Genomic DNA, 18,772 nt, shown 5'->3' on the forward strand with positions numbered 1-18,772 from the left:
TACATATCTAAATCTATCGAATGGAGCAAAAAAATGTGAATTTTTTTTAAGTCGGGTGCCAAGTTCACATAGCCATAACATTGGTTATAATAAATTTCAATGTTTTCGTTCAAATGTTTATTTTAACACGAATTTTGTTGAATTAATGAGTCTTAACCGGGTCTAGTTAAATGGATAATTATTTGTTATAATGTTGAAAGAATTGTTAAAATCGGTTTAGTGGTTTTTGCGTGAAAACGTTATACAAACAAATAGAATAAGATAGTTTCCTCTTCATAATATTAGTGTAGATGAGTGAACGATGATGTTATCTATACATATATATAAAAGAAAGTGGTGTTAGTTACACTATTTATAACTGAAGAACGGATTAACCAATTTGGCTGAAAATTTGTGCAGAGGTAGCTTGGACCCAGGAGAAGGACATAGGATTTTTATCCCGGAAATCCCACGGGAACGGGAACATGCTAGAAAAACCCCGGGTCTAAGTTTCCTGCGACTACGCGGGCATAGCCGCGGGCGGATAGCTAGTTTCAATTAAATTATAACTTATTTAGAAATTAAACACTTTTTAACGGATATAACGGAACCCGACGTTTCGAACACTTTACAGCGAGCGTGGTCACGGGGAGACTCCATGTAATAATATAATGAAAATCGCGTTTAAAATCCGTTAAAAAGTTTCCAATATCTAAATGTATAATACTCGCGTAAAATCAAACACAAGAAAATACTTTGTAGCTTATTTTTATCGTGCCGGGATATCATGTGATAAATAAAATTAACTGTTACACTTTTTTAAGATGTTCTGAAATAATAAACCCCCTTAGTCGTCAAAACCGAAAAACGTTTTTGTTTTAATTTTAAATTGTTATTTAATAAAACCCAATACCCGCGTACCTAGGTAACTCGAGTTTAACCTCAAACAGTATCGTTGTTTGCCGTTCGTGACACCGGCGCAAGCGCATCCCATTGTTACGGAGTGGCAGCGCGATGGTGTGTACACATTCGATTCCCGGGAACGCGAGGCTTTCCGGATAATCGTGTTAGCGTGCTGATAGCTACGTAAGGCAGGTGTGAAGTTGAAAACAATGATTTGGAGAAATTTTCCTATTAAATAAGCGATTGTACACACACACCTAACGTTTATGATTGTCTATGTTTATGTGTTCTGTTAAAAAAATATTAAGACGCATATTAGGTAAGGTTTTATTTTACTTTAATTACATAAAGTATTAAATTCATATATAACATAGCATACATAAATATAATTGTTTTAATGAAACAATAACATTATCATAAGGGTAGGCTATTTACAATATTGTGTAATGTTTTATTAAAATCACTCTTAGACTATACTGCTCATAAAATATTTCTCAAAATATTATCCTCCAATGCTTGAGGGATCTAACTGAGTTAGAACTCAAGTATACCTGCACTATTTACTCAGTGAGGATGGGTTACGCAAACATGGCGGCGGATACTGGACTGGTTTTCTCATGGCATTTTCTGTTACGTAAATTTTGTCATTCTATTTCGGCGGAATGTTATTTAGAATATAATTTTAATATACAACTACATAGAATATAGAAAAATCGCATTTATCATTCGTTTTAAGGCCAACAAGTAATTCGATTGTAATATAAGAGATAATTGCTAGTGACTTCAACTTAGTTTGTGACAGCTCTTTTAAAATAATGTTAAAGTGCTTTAAATGTATATTTTTTTGTAAATAGAACCGAGTTCGATTATTTCTTGCACAATGAACTATCGGCAAATATAATCTTATATATAAAATTCTCGTGTCACAATGTTAGTCTCTATACTCCTCCGAAACGGCTAGACCGATTCCTCTGAAATTTGGTAAGCATATTGGGTAGGTCTGAGAATCGGCTAACATCTATTTTTCACACCCCTAAATGATAAGAGTAAGTCAGAACAGCGTTTGCCGGGTGCAGCTAGTAATTTTATAAAATCCATAAGTATAGCCAACACTAACTATACAATTTTAGAAGAAAAAAAAAGTTTTAACTAAGACATCGCATGTTTGACAAATACGATACTCAATTACCACCAGGAAACCTTCCCGCGTGCTTAATTAATGATTGAAAAAAGTTAATTTATGAGTTACAAAAATGGTTAACAAACACTCATATCTTAATACAATAGCGCACTTTCGCATGAGAAACATTGTTTTCCCAGGCAAAGCCACGTAATAAAAAAAAAAACTTGTCTCTCGTATGTTGTAAGAAACCTCCATTTTATGGCGCGCCCCTATATGCTTACGTTTCATGTGTAAAAAACAGTCATGTATAAAAAATCAGCATGAGATAGCAAAGAGGTTAAAATGACATTTGAAGATTTTGATAGATTGAAAAAAAAAATCCTTCAATCCATATTTAAGTACATATCTGCAAATACAAGCCTAATTTCAATTGGATTTAAACTCGACTTTTTGTGAACAAATATAGACATGCACTTCATATCGATTAATGTGTAAATAGGTTTCATAAGAAAAACCGATCTTTCGAATCGGTAACGTCCATATATAGATCAAACATGTATACTTTAGGTTACTTCACAGCTATAAAATGTTAAACTACTGTCGCCTATTTGGGAAGGCTGTGCGCAATTTTATCATTTCCTTGCATTAGAAACGTAGGTATTTGTAAAAAATATTTTGTATATATTTCTAATGTTATGGAATTCATTCGAGCATCCATATTAGTCCTAAAATCCTACTTATCCTACTTTCTACTATCCTACTTCCTACTAATATTATAAATGCGAAAGTTTGTAAGGATATGTGTGTTTGTTGCACTTTCTCGCAAAAACTACTGAACCGATTGCAATGAAATTTGGTACGCAGATAGCTGGAAAACTGGAATAACATACAGGCAACTTTTTATCCCGAAATTTCTACGGGATACGGACTTACGCGGGTGAAACCGCGGGGCGTAGCTAGTTACTTGTAATTAGAGAATGAACAATCCAGTTATGTAAAAAATTAAATGCAACCACCCCCATAGACCATTGGATTTTGTGAAATAACAAGGGGTCACATGACTTCGCGCAATCAACCTATAAATTCTTTTCATCGTTAAGTGGGAAACTGAGACAATTCCACGAGATATTATACGACAAAATAAAGCGATAACGCCGCATGCAAATTGCAGATGTAAACTTTATGATATCCTTCATTGTCTCGTAAAGATAACTCCAACATCATGAGTACCTTTCATTAAATTTTACCTTACGCTACCTATATGAGATTTTATTTCTTTTTATTAACTGGTTTTGATACTAAATATAGCTGGTTAAGCAATTTATATTATCTGTGTGTAGTAGCAATTATTTTGAATAGAGGTAAGCACGGCTTTAAAAAAATGTTTTGTAATGAATTAAATCTGTAACATAGTGACGTAACTACAATAAAATAAACATAAATATAATTTATTCGAGTATTGTTCAATTAAGAAAAAAGAACCGTTTACCACTTAGGATAATTCAATAATCATCAGTAAATAATCAGAATTCATCCTAGTATTACATTCATCCTTATATTACTTATGTTTTTTTTTATATTTCGACATCGGAAGATATCCATTATACATTTATCGATCAATGTACTCCCGACATCGCGGCAAGGATGCTGCTCTTGAACACAATGCACGCGTAATGGCGGCCCTTTATTTTTTTTTATTGATAGGGGCACAAGGACACACATGGCAAATTTTGCACATATTGTCATGTATAAATAATTTTTTATACAGCATTTGTTTGATGGTTTGATTGTGATAGCAAAGGGCGGGATACAAAAGCATTATTTTGAAATAGTATTAAGTGGTTCTAATAATAATTTAAAAGTTTATCTTATAAGTTTGTTACATTTTAGCAATATCATTAAATGGAATTGCCAAATGCGTATTTTAATTTAATTGATTTACTCAAGTAATACTCTAAAATCATCAATATAAAAAATATTAATACTAATGGCACGGAGCAATTGTCTATTCCGCTTGGCATATTACTAAGTAGAAAAAGAAAAAAATATTTGGCGCCATTTTTGAACATAGAACACTCAAATTGACAACGGAATATAGACAATTGAACGCTAATTGAGATTGTTTTTAAATTGGACCGCCATGTTTGTTCAACAGGCGCACCGTTTCGTTGTAACTAAACACGACGCGATTTTTAAACAGTTCGCAATTTATTTGCAATTATCAGAATGTTAATTGTGTAACTGGGAACGAATGCCGTAACTAGCGGGAACTTGCACGAGGAGCCTGTCGAAGGTATTTTTAAGACACTTTACCGCGTATACGGATAAAAATTAAACAATAGAACTTACTATTGTTTTGGGATTTACATCAGAGTTAGTTAACTTTTATGGCTACAATTTATGATTCTTTTGGATTAGCTTTTAAAGAACCGAAAGATAAAGTATTTTATTGTTATCGAATTGAATGACACTTCTGAGAAGTAAGATTAATTTTACAAATACATAATGAATTTCAATATAAATAAGATTCTGTCCAAAATATGACAATACACTGAAACTTTAAATGTTTTGATACAAAATACAGTTAGGCAGCATAACTGAAATACGTACATAATGTAGATAAAAATCGGATATTCTCCATTATACAGGGCACTAAGTACACAGGGATAAATTACTTGTCATAAATGTAGTTACTTACATAACATATTGTATTTAATATTTATGTTACAATAACATATTCATTGTTTATCGCTACAAAAAAAAAATATAAGGGAAAGTCAAATTTAACAATTTAGTAACTCAACGCGTACACATTTTGCATTCGGATAACACTTTCTCGGACATTTCTCGTCAAAAGAGCATTTCTACAAAATAAAATAATATACACGATCAATATTCAAAAACATCAGCCAAAGTACGCTGTACAGAAATCGTGGGTGAGTGTCTGGAATACGAAACAGAAGTAACAATTTGTATTCCTCATGTTAGTTTGTCGCTCGTCGTGCGTGCTATGTGGGGAATTGAACTGGTGATCTTATCTTCGAAATCTAGTGCTTTCAATGTCCTTGGTAGTAGTCTTGAAGATTGGCCCTTTAGCTTAGAATACTGATTGCACGCTTTATTATGCAATTCGAAAAACATTGTGATGAATTGCTTTGACTTATAAGGATTATTTATATGTTTATCAGTACAGCGTAATATGTAATTGTGATCTAAAGCTTATAACAAATTTAGAATCGTAATTAATAACATAAACGATTGATTCAAAGAATGCAAAACGAAAGCTACGTTTTATAGCTTAGCCAAGTAATTAATATCGTGGCAACATCAACAGAGGCGGTGTAATTAAAATGTAAAAAACCCGATGAGACTTCACTCCCGTTTTTAAAACGACTAGTTACACAAGTACTAGGTAGTGTGAGAACCAAGGTATAAACCGGCCAGGTGAAAATGTTTACGACGCGCGCGAAGCTCCATGCAACCGCGCGCCAACCCAACAAAGCCGGTTTATCGCTCGGCGCTTTCATAAGCTCCACCACTTCTAAATTACGTGAAGCCCATTGCACTTACCTTCAACACCATCAATCCTCGCAGCTATCGCAGACAGCACAAGGAGGATGGACAATTTAATCCCATAATCCGGTATAAAGTTTCTCGACCACATCTTGCTGCACAACATTCACACATGGATCACACACATTTGTTTTATTCCCTCTCTGTCGTTTTAACACTTAATTTTACACACTTCACGGAACTAATAGTAAGAACTGACACTTCATTTTGTTTTTGAACTGTTGTTATGTTGAAAACACTTGTGTTTTGGTCATTTTAGCGGTAAACACATTCAAATATAACGTAATACCCGGTAGGAACATGCGCAGCCGCGTCCCGCTCGCATCTGACGGCTTTGTTCGTAAATACACAGCGTACGGTAAATCAAAATGGCGGACTCGAAGCTTGTGTGCGTGCGCGCAGCCTAAATTTTATTAATTCAGTCCTTTGGGACTTTGAAACTGGACTTAACTAATAGATTTAACTTAATTAAGATTACTGCATGATTATTTATCTTATGAATTCGTCCTACAAATGAAATAGAGCCGTGAGAACGCTGTAACGCACACATACAAAGATACGCGAAGGAATGTTGACTCAATGGAGAAATCAAGCAATTCAACACCGCTCGAACTTCGTAGCCAATGCGAGAGCTTTCAAACTTCGTAGTTTGCTGTCTACGGCAGAGAGGGCGCTGTACCCCTATTTTGGTCAACGAAGGGGTGAATTTAAAAATGGAATTATTATTATTTATTATCTAACGTCGTTACTATCTATCTGTTATTATAAGTACAAATATTATTCGTTAGTTTAAAGTTTATCTTCTGTCCGAATTGTCATAGTGATAATAGATGTTTGAATTGTTGCTACCCTAAGGACAATTTGATCGATAATTCGCTGTTAAACTATTTAACGTACCAAGAAATCATTATTATAAAATAAAATGGCCCTGTGTTATCAAAAACATCCCTTTGAAATTGAAACGGCAGATCGTCTGACAACAATTAATACTAAAATATTTGAGATCAAAAAGAAAATACAGCTATCAGGTTTGTGTTTCGATTGTACACAATCCATACAAACATTGCATTTTAGAAGCATTAGGTACCTATTTGTAGTGGAATGATAACGTAGTATTAATTTTTTTTACAATTGTAGGTTTAGGGTTTAGTAGATTTGAATTTTGGTATAATCTTAGATTGAACTCTTAGTATCCACCTAACACGTCTAGGTCTGTAGGTAACTATGGATCTAATTAATCTTTGCTTTAATTTTATTACCCTTTTAAATAAATCTTGCGGGGTCTCTTTTTCGATTTATTATTTTAGAAGATATTTCATATTTATTATCGATCTTAACTTCCGTACTGAATATTTAGTAATATGTATTTACCCAAACGAACGCTGCAATAAAACCCACTAAGTACGTTGTAATTTTAACAGATTTTAGTCGATATTTTTTTTATAGAAAATAAAAAAAGACAAATAACGGCCAATGACATAGCTTTTGTTCCCGTCTCATGATCAAAAATTTTCAAAAACAGAATTTAGCAGTTTTAGACTAAAAATTTCTATCTACAAAAAATAAATTTCTATCTAGTATTAAGAGCAGTTTCCCTTCAGGTGGCAAAAATAAATCCACCAAATCATAATTGATGTAGCGTAATGCAATTCTATATACTTACCTGCAATAGATGGTCAAAGAAAATCCCACTACGAGGAAAACGAAGCAGAGAGGCAACAAAATAACGACCTCATAGAAACTCTAAAGAGTGAGATAAAGTTGCGACTAACGGAACTCGCTCAAGCCCGGGAGGTAATCAGTGATGAGGAGGCCCAAATAAAGAAGTATCTTAATGATGTCTGTCCTGTTGGTAATAAAACTGCTGATCAGGTAAACTCTAAACTTATTTGTATACTAGCTGCGCCCCGCGGTTTCACCCGCGAAAGTCCGTATCCCGTAGGAATATCGGGATAAAAAGTTGCCTATATGTTATTCCAGTTGTCCAGCTGTCTTCGTACCAAATTTCATTGCAATCGGTTCAGTAGTTTTTGCGTGAAAGAGCAACAAACACACACACATCCTTACAAACTGTCGCATTTATACTTTGTTGCTTTGCCTGAGTAATCAAAGGAAATTCCCATGTTTATGAATAAATCTTTCCCATAGTAAAAAAGGGCCAATACAATATCATCATATTTGTGATATTTATTAGACAGTCGAAATACTAATTAGTGTTTACTAATTGGGTAAGTGCCAATAACTATATTGAGTTTAAAATATGAATACCTATGTAACCTGCCACTCCAAAGCCTCCCAATTATCTCCAGACACAAAATTCATATAATTGCAAAAAACAAACGAACAAACACATTTTCACATTTATAATAATATTGCTAAGAAAGTAAGTAATATTACCGCTCTCTATAAGCTACATTATCCGACTCAGCAAAAAGTATATTGATGTCAGATGGCGATAAATATGTACTTTTAAAAGTTTTACATTGAAACAGGTCATACACAACCTAGATCTAAAAGTCATAGAACAACGTAAAATACTGGACCTTCTGAAATACGAGAAGGGTAGTAAGAAGAAGAAATTGAGAGAATTAGAGAAAGAATATGAGAAATTACTGATTGAAAGCACTAAGAGTGATCTCGTTAAATCGAAGATGTCAACGAGATCCAGAAAGGTAATTAAGCTGGATAAGCTAACGCTTTTCAACCGACTTCCAGTAAGGAGGACGTCCTATGTTCGATTGTATATTTCTTATGTGTTACTGGTTTCTCCGCCACCTTTAAACTGATTGTCGGAATTATTTTTTATTGTAAAATTATTTTAATATAACCACAAAAAACGTTTCTTATATACTTCGTCATTTTTGGACCCATAACTTCAGAGACATACCAAAAAACTGCTTAAAAGTAGGTCGTTCTATATATAAGTGTTCTCACCTGGTCCATATCAAATTACGAGCGTATGCAAAGTTAATTAATAATTTAAACTTAAAATAAAATGTAAAACAGTTTCTGCTCATTCGATTTAATGTGCCTTCTATTGAAACGTTATTTAAAACATACCAACGTATATAGCAGGTAACTATTTACCAAACATTATTTTAATAATGAAATTTTCTACCAGTTTTATTCATAACATTAGCTCATAAATATTCGTCATATTCAGTCTTATTAATTTTTAAGTAGCTATTTTTATAATAACTAAAAAACATTTCAAAACTGTAAAACTGCCTTCCAAAAGTGACTCATTGAATTTATAAATGTCTGAATTTGAGTTTGTTAAATAGTTCATTTGACCATTTCATTTATTCTAATACTTCCCTCCAATAAAACTATTTAATTGCATAGAGGTTTATCAAAATATAATCCACCCGGAATTTCAGCATATTTCCCATTTGGAAAACGAGATCCACACCGTGCTGATACAGTGGACTGAAGCGGAGTTAGTTAAGAAAAAATATGCGTCTATCAGGTAGAGAATGAGAGGCTATTTTAAAAAGACATTTGAGTAGGTATTATCTGGTTATGTTGGTATTTTATCCCACCTCCCCAAAACGACGGAAGGTTTTGTAGCGTAGCGTAATTTTTTGGAGTATAATTTTCATCCAATACAAAAAACAATATAGTTGGAATTATGCACTCGTATCCACTTTATTTAAATTTAAATATTTCTACTGATTCTGACATTAGAAAAAGAATCACATTTGTAATTGAATAATAGCTTTCTTTCTTCATTCACATTAAGTTTTGTTTTTCAACTTTTTCACATACTTATAAACCGTTTCAAACGCATTCTCTTTTTTATAATGTATAATACAGTATTATTTTAATGGTATCATACTCTTTAAATAAAACTATATTGCTTTTTGTGACTTGATTTTATCATCATCATATATAAAGGCAGGCGCTCGTCGAAGATTCCGTGAAATTCGAGAGTTCTCTTGGTAAAATAGAAGAACTTCTAAAAAAGCAACAGGAGGAGATAAAGAAACTCGAGGTGAGACAATCATGAAAATCATCGCCACGCTCTAAAGTTCTAAACTAATTTTATTGAAAGGTCCTACGTATAAAATTAAAAAGGAAAAGAATTGGATCTCATTATTGTATTTATTATTTATAAAATATTATAAGATTTTTTTTGTTTAATTTAACATCTAAAACATACCATCCGAACAACTCTCTAGATCGTAAACATTTCATTGTTCAGTAGTCAAAAGTGATAAATCAAATCAGGTAATCTGTACGCCATACCAGTTAGTATAGTAGTCCAATAGTCATAGTAATCAGGTACCTAGGCATAAAATACCCGGAACACACACACAGCACGTGCGCGACGAGGCGCAATCGATGCGCGCGCGCGCGAGCGCCGCGGCATCCGCGGCGGCGGCGCGCGCGCACGACGCGGAGCACGCGCGCGCCGCCGAGCGGGCGCTGTTCGCGCAGCGGTTCGACGAGCGGCGCCGCGAGATGGAGAAGCTGGAGAAGCGGATCTTTCCGCCCGCTGGTGAGATTTGTTGTGGGGAGGTTAAGGAAAAACGGTTAAGGAAGAACGTGGCGACGTTTTATTGTGGCTTTGTTAGGTTTAGATGGATATGATGGCGTAAAATGATGAATTTGTTTAATTTTATTTCACCATATATTTGACACACTATCAATTTTATCAATTAATTGTTTTTAAGTGGTTATAAATGAGAATGTAGAAAATAAAAAACATCGAAATAGACAAAATAAAAGAAATCGATCACGAGGCGGGATTCGAACTCAGCAGTCGATGTCTTCTACTCTTTCAGTTTCATGTGCCCGTACCGCAATTGTTACATTATCTTAATGATTACAATCATCATCTTAAACACAAATATTTTTATTGTGTTATATAGCCAGTTCACTTTTTAAAGATCTTAGAACTTTTTGAATCTAACTACTGACCCTCTCCTTAATTATAAAAATCTAATTATAGTGCGCCCAGTGCGCCAAGATTCAACCGGCTCCGTGGAAGGGGAACCCGAGGTGGAAGAAACATCTCCAGATCAGGAGATGGAGGATATATTCCAACGTCTAATGAAGCTTACAGGTATGCTTATAGGTATTATACAGTCTAAGATATTATCCTAATAAGAAAGGAAACTTGATATGAAATAACATTTTGGAGAAAGTCACTGTTAACTTCTAAAAACAATCAAAACCTTAATTCAAAATTCACTAATGACGCTACTACAATGATACTCCCAGGAGTAACAGAACCGGAGCAAGTATTCGACCGCTTCCGAGCGCAACGAGAGACCAGCTCCCGCCTCAACTACCTGCAGCAGAGCATCGAGGACGAGAAGCTGCAGCTGGAGCAAGCGCAGACCACGCTCATGGCGGAGCTGGAGGGCTACAAGTTCGCGTCCGTCAAGGATAAGGACGAGTGAGACACACTTGATATAGCAAAGCCTCGAGAAGAAGACATTCAAAGTCAAACTCAAACTTACTTATACAGTCAATTGGACTTCTAAAAGTACTTTAGAATCGTCAGCGAAGCGAGTCAGCGAGAAACTCTGAAGTTGCACCTTTGAAGTAATGTCAAATTGTTGAAAGATATCCGCAGAATTCTAGGTTTTTATTGAATTCTTGTGTATATTTAAGTAATTATTAGAGCAAAATTTTGAGTATTTTCTTTCATCATATTTTCAGAGGTCAAGACGAAGTGATGAATCTAAAAGCAGCAATTAAAGAAGAGGAAGAAGCGTCCGAAGCTCTCCAAAAAGAATTGGAGGAACTCGAAAGCTTCCTTCTGGATATTAAGAGATTGCTGTACGATCTGTGCAAGTTGCTGGAGGTCAGTCTATGATAGGTGCTGAGCTAGTTTGTAGAATGCAGATGATGTTGTTTCGATTATGACTTTTAAGGGTTACAGGAAAAGGATAAAGGTAAATAAAATAAATATTTTATTGTTACCAAAAAGGATACATATAAAAAATAAGTTATATAATAAAAATTTACCAGTAAATATAGGAAAGCCTATGCTGCCGCTTCTAAGCCAAGGGCAAGACCATTTTATAATGTATTCTTAACGATGAAATCATCTATGAGTAGTGTCATACTGGTTATTGAAATTTATGTTTAAATGTTGCCTGTACATTTCAGGTTAAAAGGCTTTAAGTTTTAGATTTATTAGTTGTGTTTTATATTTATTTGGTTTTCACTTTGTCACTGACATTGTGTGCCAGGTCAACTTCGACTTTGCATTTAATGAATCTTTTACTTTAACTAATCCTGTTGTATCACCCGCATTAATATTATGCCTACCACTGTATTCTCTACTGATTTTGATTTACAGTTTGGCATCGATTTTCGCTTTTACTTATCTTGGTCTTTGACTTCGAATATTCACTTGTTAAATATAAATTAATATGCTAACCTCCACCCCACCCGTAGTCCCCGAACCGCCCGCGCACGAATAGAAGTTGCATTAATACCGTACCTAGATAGGTATCTCTATAGACTTTGACTGACCACTTGACAACTTATACCACTATAATGTCTACAGACTGCCTATGACTTTGACTTTGACTTAGCCGACTACAGACTTTAACTAGAATTGGACTTTCACTTAGCCGATAACAGACTAACTATGACTTTGACTTTGACTTAGCCGACTACAGACTTTAACTATGATTGGACTTTCACTTAGCCGACAACAGACTAACTATGACTTTGACTTTGACATAGCCGACTACAAACTTTAACTATGATTGGACTTTCACTTAGCCGACAACAGACTAACTATGACTTTGACTTTCACTTAGCCGACAACAGACTTTAACGGCTATAGGCTTTAACTATGACTGACTTTTACTTACCCGGCTATGGACTTTAACTATGACTTTGCTTTTCACTTACCCAGCTACAGACTTTAACTATAACTGACTCACTTACCCGGCTATAGACCTTAACTATAACTGACTCACCTACCCGGCTATAGACCTTAACAATGACTGACTTTGACTTACCCTTGGCCGGTTGCTTTCCGTTAGCATATAAGCGTGAGTAAGTATAAGGCAACCGGTGGTCCGGCAGCCGGTGGCGGGCGAGCCGGCGGCGCCCGAGTGGACGGCGGAGGCGCGCGACGTGCAGGAGGTGGCGCGCGTGGCGGCCGCGCGGCTCGCCCGCGCGCGCGCGCACCTCGCCGCGCTCGCCGACCGCCCCAGGGACGCCGCTGTGCCTTCCAATGTGAGTACACTTCGTTGCTGTGTTTTGGGATATTGTATTATGTTTCTCGTATTTATATCATATTATCTACAGTGCAATCGTATGCATTATAATTATTGAACAAAAGTGCTTCTATAAAAAGTCAAATTGAATAAAAACATTTTTGAATTTGTTTGAGTTTCAGCCATTGCTTGGTATCATCACTTCTGTTATTAACGTCAGTTTTATAAGCCTTAGTCCATCTATTGATGTACGCTTCACCATAATTTAAACTGTGTGGTATTTCTCAATTCGTCCATATCAATTTATTGTTTGTGGTCAAAAAATTTGGTGAATAATCAATATCTGCATATATTGGGTGGAGACGTCTACAACAAACGAAAGCGCTATCACACATCACTCATAAAAGTATTTTTAAAACTATTATAAACACATTGCCAAATGATTTAAATGTAATTATCATGTAAATTCATTGGTAAAAATGGAAAAAATTGATCACCATTTATGCGCAACGTTACAGTTAGAGTTCGTACCTAACCACTGTCCACACTGTAGACTCTACAAAATGTTTTGTATTCTGTAGACTGTACTTAGGTGTATCTACTCTTATCTGAAAAATTAAAGATAGTTTTTTTGGCTATATTAATGGAATATTTTTATTTAAGTTTTTGAATATAGAATAGGATCACCTTATGTTTATTGTGTACGTTATTTAATTTATGTGTTACCGTTTCCAACCAGTATATAAAATTTCTACATCTCACAGCATATATTTCGTAAACATACGAAAAATAGGCATATATAAATAATAGTGTGGTATCATCGTCTCAAACGCGATCAGGCCACAAGCGTGGCGGCGTCGGTAGCGGCGGGCTCAGCGCCGAGCCACAGCCACAGCACGCAGCGCGACTCGGAGCGGCTCGCGCCCGCCTACCGGGACCTCGCCGCGCGCGAGCCCGGCAAGCCCGTCGGTGAGTGGCGCCCGAGCCACTGCACGATACATACACACATACAGAGCAAATACGTTAATTTTTGGTCGGCAACACCTCCACAAGGCTCATGGGTAGTGGTGATCAGTCGATAATGGACAAACTGCTTGGTCGTTTGTCCGCTTTCTTTTATAAAAAAAAATAAGAAATCCTTAGGTACACGATACGTCAGTTTCTTTCGACCGCGCGGGCAAAATCGCGGACAACAACTAGTACTCTTATAAAATTGCTCTATCGAATATAATAAACTATCAGATTAGTAAATCAACATAGCATTGCAGACATAAAACAAGTTTTAAACACCAATCACAGATAATATAATACTAGACTAATAAATTTCAGTATCTGATGAAGAAGAAGATATTCCATCTAGGTGTTACCTGAAGAGACAAGCTCAGCTCATTATTGACACCAAGTGTCGCAGGAAAGGCTTCCGACCCCCATACCCTCGGAGATGAACAGCATCTAAGGCGTTTGAAAGAATTAGAACGCACTCTAAAGTCGAAACTCATTTGTAGTGTACATTCATTCTCCGTGAATTATTTAAAAATTAAAAAACGAAATAAAAACAGATTTCATATCACAGCTCGTTTTTTATCTAGTTTTAAAACTAAGCTTTACTCGCATTACTATTATATTAAGAAATAATTAATATAAGATTATAAGAAACTAGCTGCGCCCCGCGGTTTCAACCGCGAAAGTCCGTATCCCGTAGGAATATCGGGATAAAAAATTGCCTATGTTATTCCAGTTGTCCAGTTGTCTACGTACCAAATTTTATTGCAATCGGTTCAGTAGTATTTGCGTGAAAGAGCAACAAACACACAGTAGGATAACTAACGCCAATTATACGCCACAGCATAAAAATATCCTACTAATATTATAAACGCGAAAGTTTGTAAGTATAGATGGATGGATGGGTGGATATTTGCTACTCTTTTACGCGAAAACAGCTTTCAGTTGTTTGTATGAAATTTGATGGACAGATAATAGTCTAGATAAGCAAATAGGCTACTTTTTACATATACATAGCTGTCACTCTAAAATTTATGAATTCCGATGGATGGCGCTATAAGATTTGTATAATAACTTTGCTTTCATAAAATATAGCTGAATAGTTGTTTTACACAGAGTACGCTGATACGGACAATAACCTAATCGATATTAAAGAGTTCAATTCAATTCAATTTTATTTTATGAATGGCAGTGCTGTGTTGCCACAATTTTGCCAATGTCACGTTGTGGATAGTTTTACATCTGAGATTTATAAGAGGCTCAAAAGTATCCGTCAAGCGCAGATATCTACAACACAAAAATGAAACACACAATATATAGAAATTACCATTACTACCAACACTAACCAAATTACCAACACTAAGTTAATCTGTTATGGACAAACAGTACTAATGTACAAAGTATAACATAAAAACGAAAATCTACTATATTTTTGGACGCTTGATAAATATTGATATTAAAGAGTCTCTGATATTTATTTGTTCCAAAGTTGAAATTGGCAGAATCCGTCCTCGGTGGTATCGGGAATTGCCACTAAATAAAAATAAGATTTGTTTGTTTATTTGTTGGTTGATGTGCTCTGTGGTTTAGTGCAACATATATATTTAGTATATACTATAACATAATATTATATGTTTGCAATCGGGCGAAAAATTCTAATAGCGTCATCTATTAGATTTAATAAAATGTGTATTAACTCAAATACATATCATGACGGATTACTCTGTTTCAACCGACTTCAAAAAAATTAAGTTATCAATTCGACTGCATTCTTCTCATAAATTTTTACTGGGTGAACCAATTTTGAAAACTGGTGCCTGCCATGTGGTCCCATTTAAATTTGGACTGGTTCTGAAAATTTGAAATCGGCTTAGTTTTTTTTAACAATTATTATTTACATATTAATCATGAATTAGTTATAAAATCTCTTTGGTGAAGAAAAACGTAAAACTTGAAGTTTTACTTACAAACCGGGCCACAAACAGATGTCAAGCAATCAATACGTTTAAAAACTGTTTATAAACATTTACAATATTTTTTATTGTTTTACACCAAAATAAACTAAACAAAAATCATGTTCTGTCCGCACAAAAACTCGTATTTACAACTGGTATGTGCCATGAACCCAAGGGTGCTGAACAAAGCAGTAGACCAAGCCATGGGGAAGAAAGAGTTTGATCCTCATACAGGTAAATTGAAAGTCCTTTTTACAGCATACAAATGCTATTTTAAAGGATTTTAAAACTACAGAAAAACAAATATACTGCCATTACGTATTTAAAATTGTCATCGAACTGATCAACTAATCTAAATTAAAATCTGTTAGTAGCTTAATTAAATGTGTGAAATGCACCCCATACGGTGCGTAATAAATTCCAATATTTATGACTGTAAGAATGTTGAGACCCTTTGTTAAGTTTTTAAGTGCATTTTATTGTCATTAAAAGTGTCCTAGTACCTAATTGTAGTAGGAATGATAACTTCCAGTTCGACTTTTTAATTAATAGCAAATACATGGCTTTTGCTTATCGTGTGAAATCGTGACTATATGGGTGTTACATATAGGTGTTAATTTCTTAGAATGTTCGTTCTGGCTCTTGACGTAGAATTACTTAGATAGATATTATTATCAAAAAAAAAATTGAAGTCCCTTTGGCTTTTAGTCGGTCATAATTCCTTTTATCAGAAACTACACACATGTATATAACACACACAATATACACAAAATGGCCTTTCCCAAACACTTGGAATTTTTAAAAGTCTAACGGATTTATTAATTATATTCTGCAACCCGACGTTTCAAACAATTTACAACAAGCGCGCGAACACGCTAGGTTGATTAATATAAAGAAGAAATCGCGTTTACAATCCTAATTGTATAATACTCGCATAAAATCAAAAACGAGAAAATAGTATCCAAAACACTGCAGAGCGGCCGCCAGCTCAACGGCTGGTCTCCATGCAGCCCTCGCTGTACGCGCCGCACGTTGATGTCACTCGCGCCCGCCTCGGCTTCGGCCGCAACGGGCTCAGACTCGTCAACAGAGAACTACATTCCCCGGACCATTTGGTACAATTGCAAGCTCTGCATACTGTACTGGATCAAGTATGGATTGTTTATAAGTTCTTTAGTTTTGTTTAGTTGTTTTTTAAGGATATATAATAAAAAAAGGGGCGGTCCTGTATTTCTATAGTTAAAACTGAATGTTAGGATCTTATACGGAAAATGTCGTATATAAGATTCGCATATTAAACACTAATTTATTGAAACTAATCCTTCAATAACTTTGTAACGATAACATACGTACATAATAGAAGCTCAATTTCTACTGTAGTCTTTCACGAAGAGAACTAATTGAGAAATTAACATTTTAGGTGCAAATATCAGAAAATGCAATCTATTTAATAAAGATCCACTTGGTATATCGACTGATTGACCTGATGCGCAATGAAGACCCTGTTATCCGAGAAAAGGTTTGCATGATACTCACCACGTTGGCGACTTACCGACAAGGGAGAGAAAGAATCATGACTCGACCTAGAATCATTAAAAATCTCATGTGGCTTATCCTTAGAGATCGGAAGGAAATAAGGTTTGTTGCGGCAAACGCGTTAAAATCATTGACGGAACACAGATGCTCTCTAGCGAAGGTTCTTGAAAACAAATCTATTGTGGAAGATTTACTGCGAATGGTTGTGAATGATCACAAGGGAATTGTGGCGATACATCTGAAGACAATTACGAATCTCGCAGATTGGGACCCGGAGCGGCCGCTGAAAGCGAATGCTTTTCAAATCATGATGAAGCTATTTGAGGACGACGACCCAAAAATTATATCTTCAGCGATGGACTGCATGTCGCAGCTCTGCAAGCACGAAGTCGGTAAAAACCTGGCCGATACGTACGACCTGACATTTGTGTTGCGTCCTTATCTGACGCATGTTTCAGCGGAGGTTAGAATCAGTGCGGTGGCTCTGATGTGTTACACGACAATCACGACTCGCTCGAAATGGCGCGCCAAGGAAGTGTGCGAGGAGTTGACTAGAGTGCTCGTGAACTTGTGCTACAGGTCCAACAAGCCCTTGCTCCAAATAAGCGCTATGCAGGTGCTGATCAACTTGTGCGACTGTCCGGATGTTAGGAGCCACATGAAGTGGCATTGGGAGAGGCGCGTGAAGCAAGTACGGATAAGGACCCACGAGGAGTGGGACGGGACTACGGAGACTTCCACTTACGGTCTGGAAACCGGCCACAACTATCGAACCATGTGCATAGAAAAAGTGGAAACGATAAAGAACGATTATGGTGACAGCGCCGAGGTGGTCAACGTGCACAGCTATTTGCGGCGGATACACGAGGTCAAGGAGCGCTTGTTGTATGCAATTAATTGGAAATCTTATAAAGATTGAAATGAAACGGCGATAATCATTTTGGAAGCATTTATTTTAATGAACTACGAATAAATCACACTGAGCTATTTGGTAATTTAATGCGACATTTGTGCCTACGGTGGCCGACTTAAAGCTACTAATCAGTCGTAATTACACTAGTACAGGAATAGGGTTTTACACATAGAAATTGATTTAGAACATGGTTAAGGCCTGAATACACTTTATAATTTTAGTTAAAATCACCAAACCTTACACCCAATAGATTGTAATTATTTACTTAAATACAAGAAAATTAGCAATTAATCGCCATATTTCGGTCAAATTGACGAAAACATCGAGCAGAAAAAATACCCAATAATAATTTTCTAACAGACGGACATTTCAATTATTTATCAAAGTGTAGATGGAAAAACATGAAATAATATTGATTCATACATAGAAAGATTATTACAATTCAAAATATTATCCTAGAATAATATAAACATACATAGATAACTGACGTAAGAATTTACCTCAATTGTATATACGGTAAAATATAATCATCATGTTAGAAATAAGAAGACAAATTCTAAAATTATTTTCAATCTATTATCGGTAAATATTAAATATC

General features: G+C 35.4%; 3 protein-coding genes across 3 annotated transcripts in view; 2 read left to right on the forward strand and 1 right to left on the reverse strand.

Annotated features, from left to right (window-relative positions):
• Positions 1-5,922, reverse strand: part of LOC119829982 (neurogenic locus Notch protein) — a 127,421-nt gene extending 121,499 nt beyond the window's left edge. Inside the window, exon 1 of the mRNA XM_038352770.1 lies at positions 5,576-5,922. Within this exon, the coding sequence (XP_038208698.1) occupies positions 5,576-5,684 (109 nt within the window). The 5' untranslated portion in view covers positions 5,685-5,922. The remainder of the gene's footprint in view (positions 1-5,575) is intronic.
• Positions 5,923-6,500: 578 nt separating this feature from the next.
• Positions 6,501-14,213, forward strand: LOC119830358 (unconventional myosin-Vc). Its single transcript, XM_038353342.1, has 12 exons — positions 6,501-6,606; positions 7,251-7,450; positions 8,071-8,250; positions 8,959-9,047; positions 9,476-9,572; positions 9,899-10,091; positions 10,542-10,646; positions 10,805-10,982; positions 11,249-11,393; positions 12,635-12,787; positions 13,608-13,737; positions 14,098-14,213. Exons 1-12 carry the CDS (start codon positions 6,501-6,503, stop codon positions 14,211-14,213), a joined length of 1,692 nt encoding a protein of 563 aa, XP_038209270.1.
• Positions 14,214-15,844: 1,631 nt separating this feature from the next.
• Positions 15,845-18,180, forward strand: LOC119830121. Its single transcript, XM_038352984.1, has 3 exons — positions 15,845-15,959; positions 16,701-16,876; positions 17,146-18,180. The coding sequence occupies exons 1-3, from the start codon at positions 15,845-15,847 to the stop codon at positions 18,178-18,180; spliced, it is 1,326 nt and encodes a 441-aa protein (XP_038208912.1).
• The last annotated feature ends 592 nt before the right edge of the window (positions 18,181-18,772 follow it).

This window comes from Zerene cesonia, chromosome 11 (assembly GCF_012273895.1).
Source record: "Zerene cesonia ecotype Mississippi chromosome 11, Zerene_cesonia_1.1, whole genome shotgun sequence".
Lineage (NCBI taxonomy): Eukaryota > Metazoa > Arthropoda > Insecta > Lepidoptera > Pieridae > Zerene > Zerene cesonia.